Source organism: Trachypithecus francoisi, unplaced genomic scaffold, assembly GCF_009764315.1.
Source record: "Trachypithecus francoisi isolate TF-2019V2 unplaced genomic scaffold, Tfra_2.0 Contig01558, whole genome shotgun sequence".
NCBI classification, from domain to species: Eukaryota; Metazoa; Chordata; class Mammalia; order Primates; family Cercopithecidae; genus Trachypithecus; species Trachypithecus francoisi.
The window spans coordinates 5,102,294-5,123,976 of NW_022681440.1; the positions used below are offsets into that span (position 1 = coordinate 5,102,294).

The following is a 21,683-nucleotide window of genomic DNA, read 5'->3' on the forward strand; positions in this document are numbered from 1 at the left end:
TACAGTCCTCGTGCGTGGCTAAGACAGACTCATTTATGCGAAGCCTTGTGGCCGTGGTACTCCCTATGCCAGGGCCACAGGGGCCTCAACAATCTTGCTTCTCATGCTTTATTTCAGGGCTGACTGCAGGGCTGGGGAAGGAGGCCGCACCTGTTGTATCCGATGGGCTTGTGGTTGCAGGGCTCCCAGTGGTTGGTTCCGGCCACGCAGCAGTCCACGTAGTAGCCCAGCAGGTCCTCCTCATGCTTGGGTCGGTCCCACTGCACCACCACTGACGTCTTGGTGTTTCGGGAAGCAAGAACCCGACCCGGAGCAGAAGGGACAACTTTTTGTAGGAAACAAAGGGAGTGGTGAGATGGCATCAGAGCTTTGGAAGCTGCACCAGAGATCTTCCAGCCCTTTCCACAGGGAACTGGACAGCCAGGTTGGGGGCTTTGGAAGAAATTCAGACGAGGGGTCTGGGAGCAGGAGAGGAGCCCGGGGCCGACCACCCAAGAGCCGTTGGGAGGTGCTGATCTCTCCTATCTCTTCCCAAGCTCCACACAACTCCTAAAGACACAGGATGACATCTATCCTGAAGCCTCCTGTCCCCCACCAAAGCAGTTAAAAAGATCCTCTGTTGGCACTGGGGATGAGGATACCTGGGTAATAACTTTTTTGGACTGGAAATTAACCAATTTTAAGAAGGTTAAGACTCAATTTTATCAGATCTGTTGGAATCTCCCAGGGGCACTCAACATTCAATCATGACCTGACCATTAGATCCTCTCATCTCGTGCCAGGCCCCACTAGTGGACTGTGAACTGGGGTCCGGTAAGGCCTTGGGGCCACCTGTGTCCTCCGTGCCGGCCACCTGGGCCACACCCCACAGTGTTTCTCAATGATGGACACTGTCATTTTTCACATGTGTCATAAAGCACAAGAAGGCTGGGCCCTGCTGAGAGACAGCTGGTCTCGTCAAGCCTGTGGTTCTGGGTATGAGTTCTAAGAGCTTTGATTAAAACCAGAGCCAGATAGAAACTTGAGGATGCCCTGGAGGCAGCTGGCCTCGTGACCTTGTTCATTTCCATATCTGGCTTTCTCAGGAAACAGGACACAGAGAGAGAAGGAGGAGGGCACCCGGGCACTCAGAACTGTGTTCCTGACACCAATGTGCCTCCCACGAAGGCTTCTGGGGATTTCCAGGGTGCCTCTGCTTACATGCTAGTTAATTGCCATCCATGAAGGAGTTATGACTCCAGGGACTGCAATTCAGAATTTCTGTAATTTGTATTTGAAACCTTCCAAGAGGGACCATCAAGCCAGATGGACAAGAAACTCTAGTGCCTGGCTGGGCACACTGGCTCACGCTGGCATCCCAACATTTTGAGAGGCCAGGGTGGGAGGATCCCTTGAGTTCAGGAGTTCGAGAGACTGGCCTGGGCAATATGGTGAAACTCTGTCTCTACAAAACAATTTTTAAAAAAAAACTAATTAAAAAAAAAAAAAAAACCCTAGTGTACTTAAAATTTGAATTACTTTAAAAGTGACCATTGCAGAGAATAGGGAACACTTATACACAGTTGGTGGGAATGTAAATTCATTCAACTATTGTGGAAAGCCATGTCATGATTCCACAAAGAGCTGAAAAAAAAAAAAAAAAAAAAAGAACTATCATTCTATGCAGCAATCCCAGGACTGGGTACACACCCAGAGGAACATAAATCATTCTACCATAAAAGACATGTGGATGCAAATGTTCATGGCAGCACTGTTCACGATAGCAAAGACATGGAATCAACCCAAATGCCTATCAATGACAGATCAGATAAAGAAAATGTGGTACGCATATACTGTGGAATACTATGCAGCCATAAAAAAGAACAAGACCATGTCCTTTGCAGGAACATGAATGAAGCTGGAGGCCATTACCCTTAGCAAACTAATGCAGGAACAGAAAAACAAATACCAAATGTTCTCACTCATAAGTGGGAGCTAAATGATGAGAACACGTGGACACATAGAGGGGAACAGCACATACTGGGGACTATCAGAGGGTCTAGGGTGGGAGGAGGGAGAGGAGCAGGAAAAGTCACTAATGGCTACTAGGCTTGGTACCTGGGTGACAAAATAATCTTTACAGTAAATCCCCAGGACACAAGTTTAACTATGTAACAAACCTACACATGGACCCCTGAACCTAAAATAAAAGTTAAAAAAAAGTTTAAATAAAACAATGAAAGTAACCATTTCCTAACCATATTTTTCAACTCACTTACTGGTTTCATGAAAAGAAGATGGAGCTTTGGAGAAATGTCAAGAACCAAACAAAACATGACAGAGAGCTCTTAATCTCTTGTAAAGTTGAGTTTTAAGTCCACTTGAACTTCAACTCGTTTATAACATTAATGTCTTTATTCACATAATTTCAGGCTATTTGGCGTCACCCCACTCTTAGCCCGTCCTGACTTGGGGCCACCCAGGGTGACAGCTCACCGGTCACGTCCTGGGCCTCAATGGGGGACGTTATCTCCGACGGCTCGCTCAGGCCGTGCCGGTTGGCTGACAGCACTCGGAACACGTATGACTTCCCCTCCATGAGGTCAAACACAGCATATCTCGGGGACCTCACGGCCGTCTGGGCGTTGACTCTCTGCCAGCTGCCGCTCCCCACCACGGACTACAAAGGGAAACAAGAGTGGCGGTGAAAACCAAGAGGTTCCCAGAGGCGTGTGGAGGAGGAAGAAATGCTCTGTTCTCGCTAACCCAGGTCCACCAGGTGAGCCCACCGTGTCTCGCACACAGAGGATGGCCATGCATCTTCTCTGAGTTTTATAAAACATGATGCCAATTTGGAGAAGGAAGTCACAAATTACCCAAAGTTGATCATATTTACTAATAAATATTTTTCCATTAAAGTAAATAATTAAACCATAGAAAACATAAGAGAATCAACACGTAGGTGGTAGTTTTAGCAAAACAGAATTAACCTGCAAATAATAAAAGATAATTTAGAAGTATATTTGCAAAATTCCACCATAACTCAGTGGTTCACATTTCAATTTAAAGTTATTACCATATTGTAGCTACTTGCAGTAGTGATAAATGACAGCAATCAAAATGGCTGTCAATACAGTAAGACACATGATGATATGTTCATAGATTAAAAACCACACAGCCAGTTAAATTACTGTAAAAAGATATTTAGTCTGATAAGAAGAATTATATTATTTTGTGAAATGTAACACAGAATGCAAATTGTATGATATAACAAGTACATTAAAATCTATGGAGAAGAAGACTATAAATATATGTACCACACTTTAATACGGCTATTTTATATGATGGAATTATTGCTGATTTTAATTGCACTCCATGTAACTTCTCTGTCTTTCCCAAATTTTATATACTGCTTATTTATTTATAATTACTTTAAAAACCTTGATTACATTTTATTTTTTCACACAGAGATAAAACTCCTTTTTTGAAAGTAGTTTTGTGGTAGTAAAAGTTGGATATACACTGACCCTGGTAAGTCTGCTGAAAATTTCAGATAGCAACTCAGACTTCTAGAAATCAGACTCATATTTGAAGGGGTTTTCTGTCATTTTGGTGGAAGTGAAAAGTCGCTATTTTGCATCTGCCCCAGGCGTTCGCAGTGGCAGCCTCCAGGGCATCATGGGCCTGAGGCCCTGGCGACCCCAAGCCACCGCAGTCCAAGTGTCTATAGGAGAGCTTCCTCTCCTACCTCAGAATGTGGGTCCACAAAGGGAAGGCTTATCTACTGCTGGGGGAATGTCAGTTAGCTCAGTCACTGTGGAAAGCAGTTTAGAGACTTCTCAAAGAACCTAAAGCAGAACTACCATTCCATCCAGCAATCCCATTACTGGGTATGTGCCCAAAGGAAAATAAATCATTCATCCAGAAGATGCATGCGCTTGTATGTTCATCGCAGCACTGTCCATAGCAGCAAAGACATGGACTCAACCCCGGGGCCCATCAACGGTGGACTGCAAGGAGAAAACGTGGTGCCTCCACACCATGGAATACTAGGCAGCCATAAAGAGGAACAAAATCATGTCCTGTGCAGCCACATGGGTGCAGCTGGAGGCTGTTATCCTAAGTGAATTAACACAGGCACAGAAAACCAAATACTGCATGTTCTCACTTATAAGTGGGAGCTAAACACTGGGTACGCATGGACACAAATATGGCAACAATAGACACCGAGATCTACCAGACAGGGCAAGGGCTGAAAAACCACCTATGGGGTGCAATGCTCACTACCTGGGTGATGAGATCAATTGTACCTCGAAATCAGTATCACGCAATATACCCTTGTCAGAACTTGCACAGCTACCCCCGAAGCTAAAATAAAAGTTGAAATTACATTTTCTTAAAAATGTGTTTACTGCAAAGGCATAAGAATGACACAATGGACTTTGGGGACTGGGGAAAAGAGTGGGAGGGCGGGTAAGGGATAAAGGACAACAAATACGGTGCAGTGTACACTGCTCAGGTGATGGGTGCACCCACATCTCACAAATCACCACTAAAGAACTTACTCGTGTAACCAAACACCTCCTGTACCCCAATAACTAATGGAAAAATAAAATAATAAAAATTACCAAAAACTGTGTCTGCCATGTCATCAATAATGACCGCAGGTGGTTCTGCCCACACACTGGTTCGACGGTACAGTCCACTTTCTAAAACCGTGTTTGCGGGACAGGTGTTGTGGCTCACCTGGCCTGTGAACACATTGAAGTGCCTGTAATCCCAGCACTTTGGGAGGCTGAGGCAGGAAGATTGCTTGTGCCAAGAATTTGAGACCAGCCTGGGCAACATGGCGAGACCTCCTCTCTACATAAAAAATTAAAAATCAGCTGGGTGTGGTGGCGCACACCTGTGGTCCCCGCTACTCTGGGGGTTAGAGGGCTGGGGAAGAAGGACTGTTTGAGCCCAGGAGGTGGAGACTGCAGTTAGCCATGACTGTGCCACTGCACTCTAGCCTGAGTGACAAAATGAGACCTGGTCTCAAAAGTAAAAATAAAAGTGTGTTTGCAAACTTGGTGTTTCTGGTATTGGTGGAAGGTGAGGGGAATGAGGGGCCTGAGAAAATACCCTCCACCCTAGGAGGGCCCCACAGAGGGACTGACCACTTGTATTTTCGTAACACAAATAATTACATTTTGTCATCCAGAATTAATAATGTAATGTTTACTCTGAAATAATTCCAGTTTCTACCCCCTAGATAGCACACACTGCAAATAAGCAGAGAAGCCCAGAGGGTCCTCCTCCATTCTGGAGTCTGAAATACGGTTCATTTCCATTTCTGTTTCCGCCATGCTGCATTGAATGGTGCTGTAGATGATTATTGTATTAGGTGGCATAAGCTTATATATGTTATATTCTCTGTCACGTGCATACTATCTATTGTATTACATATTATAATATAAATTTTGTATCACAAAACCATAGTTACAGCCTTTGTAGGACTTTGGAGGCTTATCCAACTGTGGTCTACAACCCAATAGAGGGTCACCAAGTCAGATCAGTGGGTCACAATCTGTGTTTTTAATGTCACAGGACAGGCTAAAAAGAGAATGTGTGCTGGGTGAGGTGATCATTTGTGAAATTCTGTAGGTTACCTACATACACGTGTGTGTGATTGCAGAACTGCAATATACAATGTATTTTGTATTTCTTTGCATGCATTCAGGGAAAAAAAAAAAAAAGCCTTCTATTGGATGATCTGGCAATTCTAACGCTGCTCCGTCTTGTGTGAATTTCCTCTACACGACTGCCACCCAATGGCCATATGGCTTGTGCACAAGCACGGCCAGCGAGGAATCTGGAATCACCAGCATGTAGGTGCCTGGAATGCTGCAGCAGGAAGGAGATGGTGGAACCCTCTCCACAGGGCAGTGGAGAACACGGGCAACCAGAGAGGGAAGCGACTACCTGCTCACACCAAGGTGCAACGCCAGGCTAGGACGCAGCCCAGCCCCTGGTGCCAATTTCCGCCCTGCCGTGGTGTCATCTCATGTTCCCCAGCAACGGTGCCGGGTCTGGACCCACTGATGGACCATCTTTAAAACACAGCAAACACGACAGTGTGGGGCCATGCTGAGATCTCAACAGTGGGGCCATGCAGAGATCACGACACTGTGGGCCACACAGAGATCACAACAGTGGGGGCCACACAGAGATCACAACAGTGGGGGCCACACAGAGATCACAACAGTGGGGGGCCACGCAGAGATCACAACAGTGGGGCCACACAGAGATCACGTCAGTGGGGCCACACAGAGATCACAACAGTGGGGGGCCACGCAGAGATCACCACAGTGGGGGGCCATGCAGAGATCTGCTTTTCCAGGACACAGACCGAGAGTTTACCTTCTCGATGAAGTACGTGAGCGGGTCCTTGCCGCGGGGAGTGGGTGGCTCCCAGCTGAGGACGACATAGTTTCTGCTGATCTCAGAGGCGTGCACGTTGGTGGGAGGCCCTGGAACCTGGACGTCACCTGGAGGAATAATAAACTCGGTGAGTGCTGGAGGACCCCCATCAGCCTCGCTGTGGCCCACCTCGGGGCACTGGAGGACGCTACCACATGGGTATTGCACTTTGCCCACCTTGGGGCACTGGAGGACGCTACCACATGGGTATTGCACTTTGTCTTGTTTCTATTTGGGGGAAGCAAACAAACCCCAAAGATCTGCTTCTTCGGAACCAGAGGATAAGGCACCATTAGATCATTTTTGCTTCCGATACAGATATAAGCCAGTTCGTAAGAAAGGAATCTCATCCGAAAGTCTTCCAAGATTCTGCTGGAAGAGGGGGAAGGATTTACCAGAAGAAACCAGGCATTGCATCCGAAATGGAGCCCTGACTGCATTGGGAATCTGTGCAGGGAACGTATTCGCAGTCTGTGTTCTGCAATACGAAGCACCGCAGGACAAGGCGGCCTAACCTCTAAGGATCCCCTCTAGGTTCTTTCTTTATACCATGTGCCCTCAGAGCACTTAAATTATGCATCCACTTCTAAAGCACCTTGCCTGCTCCTCCCTCAGAAGGTCAGTACCATATTCACAGGCACTGTATTCCATGTCTGTATGTTTGAATTCTGGAGTGATGTTAATAAGCCTTCTGCAAATAACTTATGCTAGAATATTTGCAGTCAGATGCTCCATATGCCTCTCATCTGACATACATCTTTTTAAAATATACTATGAAGTGCGGGGATTTCTATCTCAATTTATAGGAGATTCTCATAAGGAGTGGAGGTGGAGGTTTTTCCAGACCCACAGTTCTTGAAATTGTGATACAAAATGTTATGAACCTCCAATTAGATTAGCACATGATTAAAATGGTCTGAAACCTCCCTGGGACATCTCTGAGCCCTTCTCAAAATCCAGTTGCTCCCTCAGGACTCTGTGGCAGGCCAGGAATTGAACACGGAAATAGCACAAAGCAAGACTGGACTTCGTTTCCTGAGCCCTACTGCACAGTGCATTGCGTGTCAGAGACAACACAGGCTGAGCTGGGGTCATTCTGGTAAGGTGCTGAAATTCACACAAGGGGTCAGCGTGTCTCCAGAAAGTGCAGAGGGTAACCGGGGCGGGGGACATGCCACAGGCCTGCTGTCCACCCACGCTCCGTGTCCACACCTCGAGACCCACAGAAAAAAGCATTCCAGAGAGAAGACGCGGAAAACTCATCTTCCTGTAACACACACCGAAATTCCAAAATGGAATCCTGGTTTATTTCAGAGGTGCTGACGAAGGAAGCAAACCAAGGGGACAGAAAGAACAAGGCAACGAACAGAAGCAGCGAATGGATGTGAGCCGCTGACTGCAGAATCTCGTTCACGCTTTTGGAACTGTCTTGCTGCCTTTGCCCCTGCGTGTAGCAAAAGACCAGAGAAAGTGGAGTGAGAGACAGTGCCTTTGATGACAAGGTGGGACGAAAGAACACAGCTTTGTCAGCAGGGGATCCCTGGCTGGGGCAAGACACTTGAGTCATTCTTCACATCGTCATCACCTCGGACAATGTGATCACAGGAGCCTTGCGGATTTGCAGATGCTCCCACCATGCAGAGAGGAGAAAAGGGTTCAAAAGGGTCCCACAAGCCAGGGAGAGGGAAGCACGGGGGTGGGCATGAGCTATGACCCTGCAGCTGAGAGGGGAGCCGAGGGAAAGCAAATGAACGTTAAGCACACATGAGACACTGCGAGGTACATGTGAGATACCTCTAAGCACACGAGAGATACCACTAAGCACACGTGAGACACCACTAGGCACATGCAGGATGCTGCTAAGTGCATGTGAGATGCCGCTAGTCACACGCGAGATGCCACTAAGCACACGTGAGATGCCACTAGGCGTTATGTGAGATGCCGCTAAGCACACACAAGACACTGCTAAGCACACGTGACACACTGCTAAGCACACACGAGATACCACTAAGCACACATGAGATGCCACTAGGCACAAGCGAGATGCCGCTAAGCACAGGTTAGATGCCACTAAGCACACAAAAGACACCACTAAGCACACGTGAGACACTGATAAGCACACATGAGACACCACTAAGCACACATAAGACACTGCTAAGCACACCGGAGATGCCGCTAAGCACAGGCGAGACTCTGGCCAACAGTTCTACCCCCGGGGCACTGACACTGCCCTCACCTCTGCTTCAGCCCTGAAGGCTCCCGAGCCCTGTTCCAATGGGCCAAGTCAATACTAAATGAAAACAGTGAGAGACAAACACACACATACTTCTTGTATTATTATATGTTATATACATTATTAATATGTAATATATATTATGGTTGTAAAATGCTTTCACATCCAATATCTTATTCTGGGTTCTGTTCATGTATGGAGGAAGAGACTATTGGTTTCCTCCACTTAAAAATCCAGAAACTGAACTCATAAAAACATAACATTTTCCTGAGATCGCACAGCTACTGGGTGGCTGAATTGGGGTCCAGACTTAGGTCTTCTGGTTCCAACTTCTGCATTTTGTTCCCTTATCCACCTAAGGAAACCACAACCTCCCCAGGAGATTTTTCTCTAAGTAAATGAAACGCCGAGTTTATTTTAGATTTGATAGAATTCTAGGGTCCTGCAGAGCACAGAGCAAGTGACTGAGCACGTGGGCTGCAGATGACTCAGCCCAGGACAGCACAGCCAATGCTTGCATGCATAATTAGGAGAGAATAACAAGGGAAAACAGTAGAGTAAAAACGCTCTCATTAAATTCTACGAGAGTCTATTCTGGCCTTTGCAAGAATACGGTGTCCATTTTTCAATGAAGCAATTCAAGAAATACTGGGCAAGCTGGGTTTATGTTAAGGGAAGAGCATGGATAGCCGTTTAAATGTTTGAAGGAAGACATTGCCCAAGATTAAAATGATACGGAAAACTTAGCAAAAAGTCAAAAATAGCAGGCGAGCCATTTTTAGCCAACAACAGAACTGAGTTTCTGTTTCAGTAAAACAAGTGGCATTTACCAAGTGTTTTCTAGCTAAAGCAACGGTAAAAGAAAAAAAAATCAGCTGAAGAAAAAAGACACAGGTAGAAAAGGAAACTTCCTAAGAGCAAATTCTTGAACCCTGAAATGGTTCGCTTAGAAACATTATAAATCTCTTTCTTCGGATAAAGACTTTTTAAGTTAGAGGAGTTACTCCTTATTTAAAATGGCTGAGGTGAACAGATGAACTTTCCAAACCCCCATATCAACATAGCAGAATTTCAATTTCATACCCAGTTTGTTTCTGACCGTGGAAATTGCCTGTTCACTGTACACAAGGCATCACGTCAGAGAACCGAAGCCCGGGAGGCTGAGCCTCAGGCAGTGTCCACGTACCAAGTCAAGCAATTTTCCATCTAAGAGTCTCACCCTCAGCCTCCCATGACCCACCACATAAACACAGCCTTGGAAAAGTCCCCTGAGGATGAATAAATCCTGCCGCATTCACAACCGCCTCCAACAGAGGAGGGCACAGGCCCAACCAGCCAGAAACCTGCCTTGATGAAAGCAAGGAAAACAAGAGACCATGGAAAATAGCATCTGTGTCTTTACTCCAGTGGGAAATGAGAGCTACTGTTTCTGGACACCAGACTTCCATTTTATCAACTGGCAAACCAAGCCTCAGGACACCTGCTCTTCCTTCTTTTGACACGTCATGAACAGCGGGCTACGTCTATCCCACCACAATCGTGTGTCACTAGAAAGCTAGACTGTCTCTCCAAAAAGGCAGGGCTTCTGCCTGGGGAAGCTTCATTCCATTACATGATTTCCCTTCCCCAGTGCTCCTCACAATGGCCTTGACAGAAGGCAAATTTCATCACAGATATGTGACGTTTATAAAGCAAGTTACACCTTCTCACCGCGGCTCATTTTTGCCAGGCTGGAATCCCACACATCCACTCAGCATGGTCCAGGCTGCCCGTCGACTCCCTGAATCTGTCTGCCCGTGAGGAGTGAGAAGGGGGACAGCCTGTTCCTCCCACAGGCCAGAACCAAACCTCATTCCACAGAGCCTGGGCTGCCTGTTCCTCCCACAGGCCAGAGCCAGACCTCATTCCACAGAGCCTGGGCTGCCTGTTCCTCCCACAGGCCAGAACCAGACCTCATTCTACACAGCCTGGGCTGCCTGTTCCTCCCGCAGGCCAGAACCAGACCTCATTCCACAGAGCCTGGGCTGCCTGTTCCTCCCACAGGCCAGAACCAGACCTCATTCTACACAGCCTGGGCTGCCTGTTCCTCCCGCAGGCAACCAGACCTCATTCTACACAGCCTGGGCTGCCTGTTCCTCCCGCAGGCCAGAACCAAACCTCATTCTACACAGTTTGGTCAGCCTCAAGCATGCCTTCTCTTCCAAAAGAATTTGGAGCCATTTTTCAGTCATTCAAATATCTATGTTCTAATCATCCAAAAAATGGAGAGGGTTTACCATGCATGAGACAGAATACTAGGCTGAGTCAAAAAACCAGATGCCCAGGAAGCTGCAAGAAGTTGCCCTCCCCAAAGCCCTCACTTTCATTCCTTACGTATTGAGTTCCGTCCTGAGTTCTAGGTCCTTCTGGAGCCAGAGGGTTTGACTAAGGCTTAAAGGTTACCTTGGCTGGACCAGAACTCTTAACGGTCTTCTTTTGGGAGTTTATGTCCCTCATGGGACACATTGGGACATATGTTTGTTTTGAGATCCTAGAGAAAAATCTTCATGTGGCAGAAAATGCAATGTGTGGATACTAGATGGGGACCTATCTGCTTCAGAAAATTAATCCAGTAAACGTTTTTAAGACTGCAGCTCTAGGAGAGAGAACACAGCTGTGATTTTAAAGAGCAGCTCAAAATCACCGCTCCTTAGCCAGTGGATCCAAACTAATTCAAAATCTTTCTTTTTAAGTTTTCACCCATGGTACTCTATGAATTCTAGTTATAAGTCCAATTAAAATCTTTTGATTTATGGTTAATAATGTTGGATTCTCCTTAACACATCATTCTTTCTAAAGCTCTTTAAAAGGAATATCAGGGAGAAGAAATATCCACAAAATCAAATATAAATAAAGACCAAGAACATCCTTTGGCAGGAATGGCAGGAAAGACTCAATCCATTTCAGTTAAAATGTCAGGAATAAAATTTTTGCTTAGAAAATTAAAATAAATCGATTTCACAATGCAATCTATGAGAAAGGATCTTACGTCATCCAGGAACCAAGTCGTAGCTTTAGTTGGGTTTCTTCTCTACGAATCCCCGAAAGAATGCCTTTGTAAACCCCAAATGAAAGGTGAGTCTAAGACTCACTACTCCTTCACCTTTCTCCCACCCTTTCACTCTGTCTTGTTTTTTTCTTTTTTTAACTTCTACGGACACTGGGCTTGCAGGCCTGACCTTCAGTTTTCATTTTTCCATGCAGAGGCTGTGCCCAGTAGGGGGCGTTCTCTGTCCATCTCTCCCATCTCTAATTACAACTCCAAATCCCCAGGGGATGAGCAGCTGGAGTGATGAGGAGCTACTTACCTTCAAGGTCATCCTGATAAATGACAATCTCCTCTCCTTCCAGATGAACGGCTGCAGAGAGAAAGGTTGACACTTGATTTGACATGCGAAGGTTGCCCAAAAATCCCGTCTTCCCTAATTCTGTGCCAGCTCTGCATCTCCTCTGCATTAGGACTACAACCTGTGAGTCCTCTGCGGGCATCAGAGCTGATTCTGGAAGTGTCCTGGTAACAGCACCTCTCCGCTCTTGGTGGTGGATGCAAAGGACCATGTGGGTATGGAAAATACAGTGGCTCGCCTAGAACCATAACGAAGGGCCCAGTCCCGTTGAGGAATCTGTGTCATGCAAAATTAAAACTCAGAAATAGGATGGCCTTCTAAGTGTCATTATGTGTTGAAATTATATCACCAATGGAATTTTAAAAAAGGTCTAATTCTGAGCCAATTTAACTGGATTCCAGCAAAGAGCTTTCTGGAGGTGAGGCACAATCATTTTAGAGTGTACATGTCAGCTTGTTCCCATTCCTGCTGTGATGTTGGCAGAGATGTTGGAGAACAGTGAAACAGCCTGTGCTACACTCTGCACACAGGGCGGTCTCTCGGCTCACATCGAGTTGGGAGGGAAAGAGAGAACAGATCACACACAAAGCTTCCTGGGCACAGTGGATACTGAGGCATGAGCGGCTTACCTTGTAACCTTCTCAGGTCCAAGGGGTCAAGTGCGGCCACCGCATCAGAGACCCTGGAGGGGCGGCTGATGCCCGCACTGTTCACCGCCCTCACTCGGAATATGTAAGACCTTCCTTCAAAAAGCCCCGTGACCGGGTATTTGCAGATTTTCACTGGTGCATCATTGCACTGAACCCAGTTGTTCGTTCCTACTTCACATCTTCAAGTTAATAAAAGAAAAACAACAGAGAATAACAAATGTGGCAACCTACTAAATATATATAGGTATATACATTTATGCACACACCGATTATAACAGGAAAATATCTCATGCCAGTAAAATCTATGCTGCTAAAATATTGTCTTGTATAGATAAACTTTAAAAGACAGAGCTATTTAGAAAATTCAATATATATATTATATGTATTATGTATTATATGAGTAATATATACCCATGAAACTTAATAATTTATAGTTGAAGATCAATTCCTGTCATCAAACACATTTAGGCAAAAATCTCCTCAAAAAGTTATTTTAGACATATCCTGAACAGTTCTTTTTCCGAATTATGTGACGTAGTCAAGGCACCGCTAAGCTGCGGCATGACCTGTCTGAGGCCCAGGCTGGGGAAACAGGCTCAGCCCCCTCTGCCTCCAGCTCCCGTCCCACTCTGTGGGACCAAGGGCCCGGGTCCTCAGGAAAGCTGGCTTACAGTCTCCTGGAATAACATTACGGCATTTCTTTCTAGAATGCTTCTCATGTGGAATTTAGAAGTCTTTTGAAAATATTAATTCCTGACCAGAAACCTGGAAATATAGGAAAGATTAACCTCCATTTTTCACAGGTTGAAAAATGTAAGAAAAAAACCTTCATGTTAAATCCCCAGGAGAAAAGAACCAGTTCAGAAAATCAGTTTTCGGAGGGAGCACTTCAACCCCAGAGTGGTGCCTTCATCTGGGAAAGAACCGGCTCTCCCACTAAGGATCTAGCACTTTTAATGAAAGCTCTCTGATCCACAAGTCATGGGCTGTTTTAGCCAAAGAGAACAAGGTCAAAACCAAAAGTCTGGTGGGAAAACCTTCAACTTCAGGCAACAGCTGGCAAGTTGTAAGCCTGAAGGAAGGACAGAGGAGTAGCTGCACCCCCCACTTCCAAATGCACCCCCATTCCCAAAACGTTCAGTTGCTTTGATGTTCATGTTTGCTCTTTTTGTAATGAGGGGAGGAGTGCGGATTTTTAACTGAGACAGTGCAGGAAACGGTTTGTGTCAACATGGCCAGAAAAGTCATCAGCTGTCCCAGGAGAAAAGAAGATCACTTTGAGGGTTTGTTTTTCTTGTTGTTGTTACTTAATTCAAGGTAAGCCCTGAACAGCAGTCCCTGCAGAACTGTCTCTAGCGCATCAAAATATTACTTGGATGGGGAATGTTTAAGCCAAACAAGTAGCTTTGTTGGAACAGAATTTAATCAGCGTAAAAAAAAATTAAGCCAATTCCCTCTTTTTTTCCTGAGATAATCACCTTATTTTTCTGTTTAATATATATATAAAATTTTGCATTTCTAGCAGGAACCATCCTCTTTTTTTTTTGAGAAGGAGTCTCACTCTGTCGCCAGGCTAGAGTACAGTGGCGCAATCTCAGCTCACTGCAACCTCCGCCTCCCCAGCTCAAGAGATTCTCCTGCCTCAGCCTCCTAAGTAGCTGGGATTACAAGCACACACCACCACACCCAGCTAATTTTTGTATTTTTAGTAGAGACAGGGTTTCACCATATTGGCCAAGATGGTCTTGATCTCCTGAACTCGTGATCCACCTGCCTTGGCCTCCCAAAGTGCTGGGATTACAGGTGTGAGCCAATGTACCTGGCTAGAACCATCCTCTTATACTCTCTAATTTCTAAATTCATTTTCTTCAACTAGAATTTACTCCAATAACCGGAATTTGTATTTATGGCATAAATTGCATATCCAGTAAACCCATTGGCTCTGCTCAGTATACTTCCCAGCCTCTGAGTGCTGTCCCCAATACAGGAAGTCAAAGAGTTCAAACTCCACTGGCTCCAGTGATGACCTAAACGTAAGTTATCAACTAAAACACAAACTCCAATATTTCAAAGCTCAAGATTTCTCCCTTGAAAACAAGAAGAACACATATTCCTCAGAAGAGAAAAGGAAAGGACTTCGGTAGAAATGAGCTGGCATTCTTCACACCACTTTGTCTCTCAGGAGGGAAGGACAGTTCCAAACCTGAACTCTGCTAAAGCCAGGGCCCTCTCCAGTATGAGGCATAGCCTGTACCTCAACAGAAGCACAGCACGAGGCTCAGAGCAAGCCTGAAGACATTGGTGGGATTGGTTACTGGCAATTGGTTACTGTGCAACAGGCAAATGAGGCCCCACTTTCAACAAAAAGAAACCCAGTGTGGTTATGCTGGGCTCAGCCTACTTGGCCATATTTACCAATTGCCTAAACAGGACCTTATACGACCAATTAGCCATGGACCTAGAGTCAATCAAAACATTGGAACGTCAACCTGTGTTGAGAAAGATTTCTCAATATATCATCCATGGTAAGATTCCAAGCAGAAGACACTCACCGGTCCACAAAATAGCCCATGACGGGGCTCTCAGTGGTGGTGTTGGGCGGCTTCCAGGTCACGATGACGTAGTCTCGGTTGGCGTCGTGGCATTGCAAGTCCATGGGTGCGCCGGGGGCCCCTGTGACCAGCGGGTCAGCATCTTGGGGCAGGGAGAGAAAGGGCACACACCTGTCATTTAAAGGCTGGGGTCACTGCAAAGCCTGTTTACAGCTCCTCCAAGCTCCAATTCTATCCCCTTGATTTGATCCACTGTTTAATCCTCATGTTCCAAGTACTAGAATATTTCTTACTCTGGTGGAAATTGGTGACAAGAAATATAAAATTATTTATGAATTAAAAAGTTTCAAAACATAGAATCCTCGATAAAACACTTAAGTCTACAAATTTTTGTCATTAGATCCCGAATTCAGTTCATCTTCTCTTGGTGCTGCTGTGTTGTATAACGGCACGTGGCCAAAAAGGTGCCGACGAAACAGTGACAACAATTCAGCATTTCTAACACCTGAGAAATATCACCTGAGATACTCTTCTATTTCAAAATCCTTAGGAAATTGGGTGATTTACTCTTTGGGTCAATTTTGAGCCAATGTTTGGGACAATATTGTATCATTCATGTCTCAGTCTATTGATGACCATATTGCAATTAGGTTTAATTACAGCTGCATGAAAACCAACAGAGCAACTTAGAAAGTTAATACACAGAATGTTAACCCTCTTATCTGAACTATGTATTTATTCAGTAGCCATGGCTGTCCTGTGACGCATCCTTAGCAGTGTAAGCACTATCCAGTTTCCTGCTCACATATCCTCAGGGTATTAAAAGCTGAGAATTTCCTGACATTGAGCCAAGTAGTTTCCTCTCGCATTCAAAAGCCTCAGAAAGCAATTGAAAATGGTTAAAACTCCCCACCCTCGCCTTAATTTCTTCCTGTTGTTGGTGCTGAGTAAGCAAGGCAATTTGAGCCGTGTTGCATTTATTGCCTTTTTATGGGGTGGAGCGTCATACCAGCAGGCACATGCAGAGGATGGAAGGGACGTTTAACGCCCACCTAATAATAGCAGTGAAACGTGGCGGAAGTGTCTAACCTCACAAACTTGCAAGCTTAGGCTATCGTGTGGGAAGTGAGGAGGGTGAGATACGTTTGGTCGACATTTCTTCTATTTCTTTTCAGATGAAATATTCTTTAATGATACAGTCCTTCCTTTAAGTTCTGATCTAATGGATGCAATGGAAAAAATAATCATGACGATGTACAGATGCATCCTGCACCCCGCTGGAGCTGGAGGCAGGTGGGAAGGTGAGAACCTGGGCAGCAGGTAGGGACACCCGGCTGATCAGGATGGAGCCAGGAGCCTGGGGACCCGGAGAGGAGCAGCAGCCACATGGCGCAGGAGCGCTCCGACGCCTTCCTTGTAGGCCAGCTGTGCCTCAGCAAGGAGGCTGCCCCTAAACCCAGAGGCTGCCAAGATGCCGCCCAGGGCAGAAGCGGGAGGGGAGTGAAACAGACACTGATAAAAACATAGGTGAGGCCAGGTATGGTGGTTTCACGCCTGTCATCCCAACGCTTGGGAGGCTGAGAGGGGGGCCGATCACTTATGGTCAAGAGTTCGAGACCAGCCTGACCAACATGGTGAAATCCCGTCTCTACTAAAAACACAAAAATTAGCCAGGCATGGTGGTACACACCTGTAGTCCCAGCTGTTCGGGAGGCTGAGACAGGAGAATCACTTGAACCCAGGAAGTGGAGGTTTCAGTGAGCCGAGATAGCGCCACTGTACGCCAGCCTGGGCAACAAAGACTCCGTCTCAAAAAATAAATAAATAAATAATAAATATACAAAAAATTATCCGGGCACGGTGGCGGGCGCCTGTAGTCCCAGCTGTTCAGGAGGCTGAGGCAGGAGAATCGCTTGAACCCAGGAGGCGGAGTTTGCAGTGAGCTGAGATCATACCACTGCACTCCAGCCCGGGCGACAGAGTAAGAATCCGTCTCAAAAGCAAAACAAAATAAAAAAAAGGGTTGGGGGGTAGGTGGCCCCTCCTTCTCAGTCACATGATGCCAAAAACATTACAACTGTATAGCAGGAGCTCAGGCTCCAGCAAAATTTAAATCCCAGCTTCTCCACCCTAGAGACATTTCTCCTGCCTCTGAGCCTCAACGGATTCATCTGGAAAACTGAGAACAGTATTTCCTTTAGCTGTTATTGTAAGAATTCTAGCTTATGTATACACGGATGTTTATGTAAGTATAGACACATACATGCACACCTATAGGATGTATACAATAGGCATTTTATAAATATATATATGTATATCACAAATTTTGTCTTTCTTTTCATAAAATGGAATGAGTGAAGCCTCCATAGTGAGTCTGTCGTGAAGACTAAATCTGTGTAGGACCCCAGCACACTGCCTGACATAAAGCCTCCAGTGGTGATGGTGGTTGTGGCCACCAACGTCTTTTTTTTTTTTTTTTTTTTTTTGAGACAGAGTCTCGTCCTGTGGCCCAGGCTGGAGTGCAGTGGCCAGATCTCAGCTCACTGCAAGCTCTGCCTCCTGGGTTCCTGCCATTCTCCTGCCTCAGCCTCCTGAGTAGCAGGGACTACAGGCACCCACCCCCATGCCCAGCTAGTGTTTTGTATTTTTAGTAGAGACAGGGTTTCACCGTGTTAGCCAGGATGGTCTTGATCTCCTCACCTCGTGATCTGCCCTTCTTGCCCTCCCAAAGTGCTGGGATTACAGGCGTGAGCCACTGCGCCCAGCCACAAACATCTTAAGCACAAGTTTCATTAACTTGTGCTTAAGTTAATGGAGCTTAAGGAGGTCACAGCACTGGCTGTCATCCTCACATCTGTTTCTCTTAAGCCAAAGTCCAGAGGCAGTGAGTCGCTGGCAGGAGAGTAAGGAAGCTCTTCCCTGGGACTCCAACACTGTGCCCCTCTTTGTCCTCGGGCTACCTTCCCTGAGAATCAGTAAATCGGGTGCACTCACTCTTGGGAACTATTTATCAAATGCTCCTGAGTATATAAACGAATGACGATTCTGGTCTATTCCGGATTGTGTCCTGATTCTTCTGTCTGCTCATCGGCAGGAAGCGCGTGGTGCGCCCGTGCACCAAGGGAAAATCGATGCCGCATGGGGGTCTCCAAGGATCACAGTGGTCTCACACCCTCCTGACTCCTTTTCCCAGTGCCTCCCTCCTCCCAGGGCCGCCTCCCCTTCCCGGGCACACACAAGGTCTACACCCTGACAACCCTGCCACACCTCTGACAAACAGGAAGGCGCTGTGGTCGCTGACGCCGCCCCGAGACACGATGCGCAGGGTGTACAGGCCCTCGTCGTCCTTGTGCAGGTGGCTGAAGGACAGGGAGGCCTGGCCTTCTCCAAAGAACATCTTCGTCCACTTAGACTCTTTCACCAGCACGTCTGAAAGAAAGAGCATTTACACGGAAGGTTTGCATCCGAAATCACCCCGGCAGGCAAAGAAAGCCTGAGGACACCAGCGCCGTCTCAGAGCAGGACAGGATGGTGGAGCTGCACACCATGGAAGGCAGAGCCTCAACCTGGTAAAATCCCAACAGCTGCACTTTGTGGAATCACATGCATGAACGGAGCACCCACTGCCCAGAGCACGGGCTGCCACCCCACTGCCCAGAGCACGGGCTGCCACCCCAACTGCCCAGAGCACGGGCTGCCACCCCACTGCCCAGAGCACGGGCTGCCACTTGAGTGGGTAAAGGTGGGACGTGCTGCGAGCGGCCGCCAGCTTTGTCCTCAGGTAAGCTGGGTTCACCTGGGGGCTCCCTGCTTATCTACTGGGTGCCACTGCCCCAACCAGCTTCCTCTGCCCGTAGGGAATCACAGGGGCGTGCGTCTGAAGGGGCTACGGTCACATCTCCAAAGAACCCAGCATAGACCCTCCGCATCATCAAACTCTAAAAACAAACTGACTGGACTGGAAGGAAGAAAAGAATCACAATAGGAATAAGGTAGCATTTCTGTCTAGAGATACTACACAAGCTGCTAACCAGCCCCTTCCATGCAGTAATGTGCATTAAACTCAATCTCAATAGCACGAGATCATTCTGTCTGTCGTTGTACAAGCGATCAGTCTCTAAGTGGCTGCTCTAGATTTGGGGTCTGTCTCCAGGATTCTCCTGGATGAAGTTCAAAGTCAACGGTGGGCCGCCAAGTTCTCCACAGTCCCTCAGTTTGTTCGGCTGTCTGGAGCTGACCCAGTGGTAGAGACAAAAGCCACACTGACACCCACATTTAAAGGACATTTCGACCCAAATCCTCCTGGCATGTGCCTGGGTCTGGGCTGTGTCCTACTCACCATCACGGTACCACTCGGCTCGCGGCTGCACCCGCTTCAGGTCCGGCGTCACCAGCATGGTGCACTTGAGAGTGACCGTCTCGCCTTCCCTCCTGAAGGTGACCCCAAACTTCTCCAAAAACTGGATGTCGAAGTGTGTGTACGGAATCACTGATGACAGGGGCACTGCACAGAAACGATGGAGGCTTTCAGGGCCGAAGGGCAGAGAGCATCTTTGAAGGCAGACACACTCGGGCTGTCACCGCAAAAGCATGTCTTTGTCACCGCCCCACAGCATGGAACACCCCTAGCCAGGTCTGTGCTCCAGACGGAATATCTGTGTCCCAAATTCTAGGGTTGAATCCCTGACCCTCAGTGGGATGGTGTGAGGAAGTGGGGCCTTTAGAAGGCGATGAGGGTGGGATGAGATCATGAGAGCTGGGCCCCAGGGCGGGATGAGCGCCCTTGGAAGAGGAGGAAGAGGCCAGACCTTACTCCCTTCCCCATGAGGATGCTGTGGGCAGGTGCCGTCAGCAACCCAGGAGGAGGGTTCTCACCAGAAGCTACGCCTGCTGAGTGTCAGGCTTCTGCCTCCAGAACAGAGAGGATAAGTGCTTATTGTTCGTAAACTGCCCCAACCATGGCATGTTGTTCCAGCAGCCAGAGCTGAGACAAGCCACTGCTGAAGAATTAAAGGTCACAAAGTCGACCTTGTGGTGTCGTTAGAGGCAGGGCTGAGAACCTGATCGTGTGTGAAGACTAAAGGTTTAAGTCCAACCTCAGCCCCAGACTGTGGCTTCTGGCAAGTCACATGGACTTGGAGGCCATGGCTGCCTCCTCTTCAAAACAAACGGTGGTATTTGCATCCATAAATGTTAGAGTTCACTCAGATGAAGTAACTAGATCCAGAAGTGTCAGCCTGGTTAAATTTCAAAAATATGTGTGGTAGGGGGAGTACATACGTGTCAGGAAAAAATCTATACTGAATTTTTAAAACCAAAAAAACTGTATGATTTACAGATATATGCACGTAAGGAAGTTTAAACAACAGCTGCCGGCCGGGTATGGTGGCTCATGCCTATAATCCCAGCAGTTTGGGAGGCCAAGGCGGGAGGATCACTTGAGCCCAGGAGTTTAAGACCAACATGGGCAACATGGTGAAACTGCACCTCTACAAAATACAAAAAAAAAAATGAGCCAGGTTTGGTGACACAAGCCTATAGTCCCAGTTACTTGGGAGGTTGATTCCTTGAGCCAGGGAGATCAAGGCTGCAGTGAGCCAAGATCGCACCACTGCATTCCAGCCTGGGCGACGGAGTGATACCCTGTCTCAGAAATAAATAAATAAATAAAAATAAAAAATTTAAAAAGCCACTGCAAATGCCAGGACCGTGTGGGAGACGGACAGGAGCAGCATTGGGTGCTTTCATCATCTCTGTGATTGTTTCAGCTTTTGGAAAACAATTGAAGCTACCCTGAATGGTACAGTGTACAATGGCTAATGTTGTGTTATGTAAATTGGACTTTGATGAAAAACAACTGAAGCAAAAATAGCAAGATATTTCCCCCTGTCAAACACGGGTGGTGAACACACGAGCATTCTTACATGGTGATCTATGCTGTAACTGCACCATGGTTCTTGTTTAGGAAGATAAAATGTTCATAGGTAGGAGAAACCCCGGGATGGGTTTTCAAAACCAGGTGACCGCCAGGACCTGCCCAGCTCATCAGTGCCTGGGGCACCTCTCCACACAGACTCTGTGCTGTCGTTAGGGCCAGAACTGCACACAGATGCCCAGATCTCCCAGCCTCCCCAGGCTCACCTTGGCCTGGTCCCTGCCTGCCCTTTGGTGGTCTTGGAGGCTCACCGAGTGTTGGGTGTAGCCCAGCAATAAAAGTCACACAGAAATAGCAAGCGGAGGCCACGCCCACAGTGTCCAACAGCTGCCAGGAGGCTCCGCCCTCCATCGTCACTTTGGTCAACTCTGCCCTCCCAGCACGTGGCCCAGAGCGTCTAAGCTTTGCATTACAGTAAAATCAGTGCTTCCATCGGAATGTACAGTTCCTTCCTGGGAAGTTCAGGCCAATTCTAAAACTCACTCC

At 47.0% G+C, this 21,683-nt stretch overlaps 1 protein-coding gene across 1 annotated transcript in view; it reads right to left on the reverse strand.

The window, feature by feature from the left end:
- MYOM2 (myomesin 2) overlaps positions 1-21,683 on the reverse strand; it is a 99,789-nt gene that overhangs the window by 53,774 nt on the left and 24,332 nt on the right. The window contains exons 9-16 of the mRNA XM_033177663.1: positions 19,602-19,766; positions 18,530-18,691; positions 15,263-15,404; positions 12,690-12,889; positions 12,022-12,072; positions 6,382-6,509; positions 2,476-2,659; positions 151-325 (exon numbers count right to left, since the gene is read on the reverse strand). Coding sequence (XP_033033554.1) covers positions 151-325; positions 2,476-2,659; positions 6,382-6,509; positions 12,022-12,072; positions 12,690-12,889; positions 15,263-15,404; positions 18,530-18,691; positions 19,602-19,766 — 1,207 coding nt within the window. The remainder of the gene's footprint in view (positions 1-150; positions 326-2,475; positions 2,660-6,381; positions 6,510-12,021; positions 12,073-12,689; positions 12,890-15,262; positions 15,405-18,529; positions 18,692-19,601; positions 19,767-21,683) is intronic.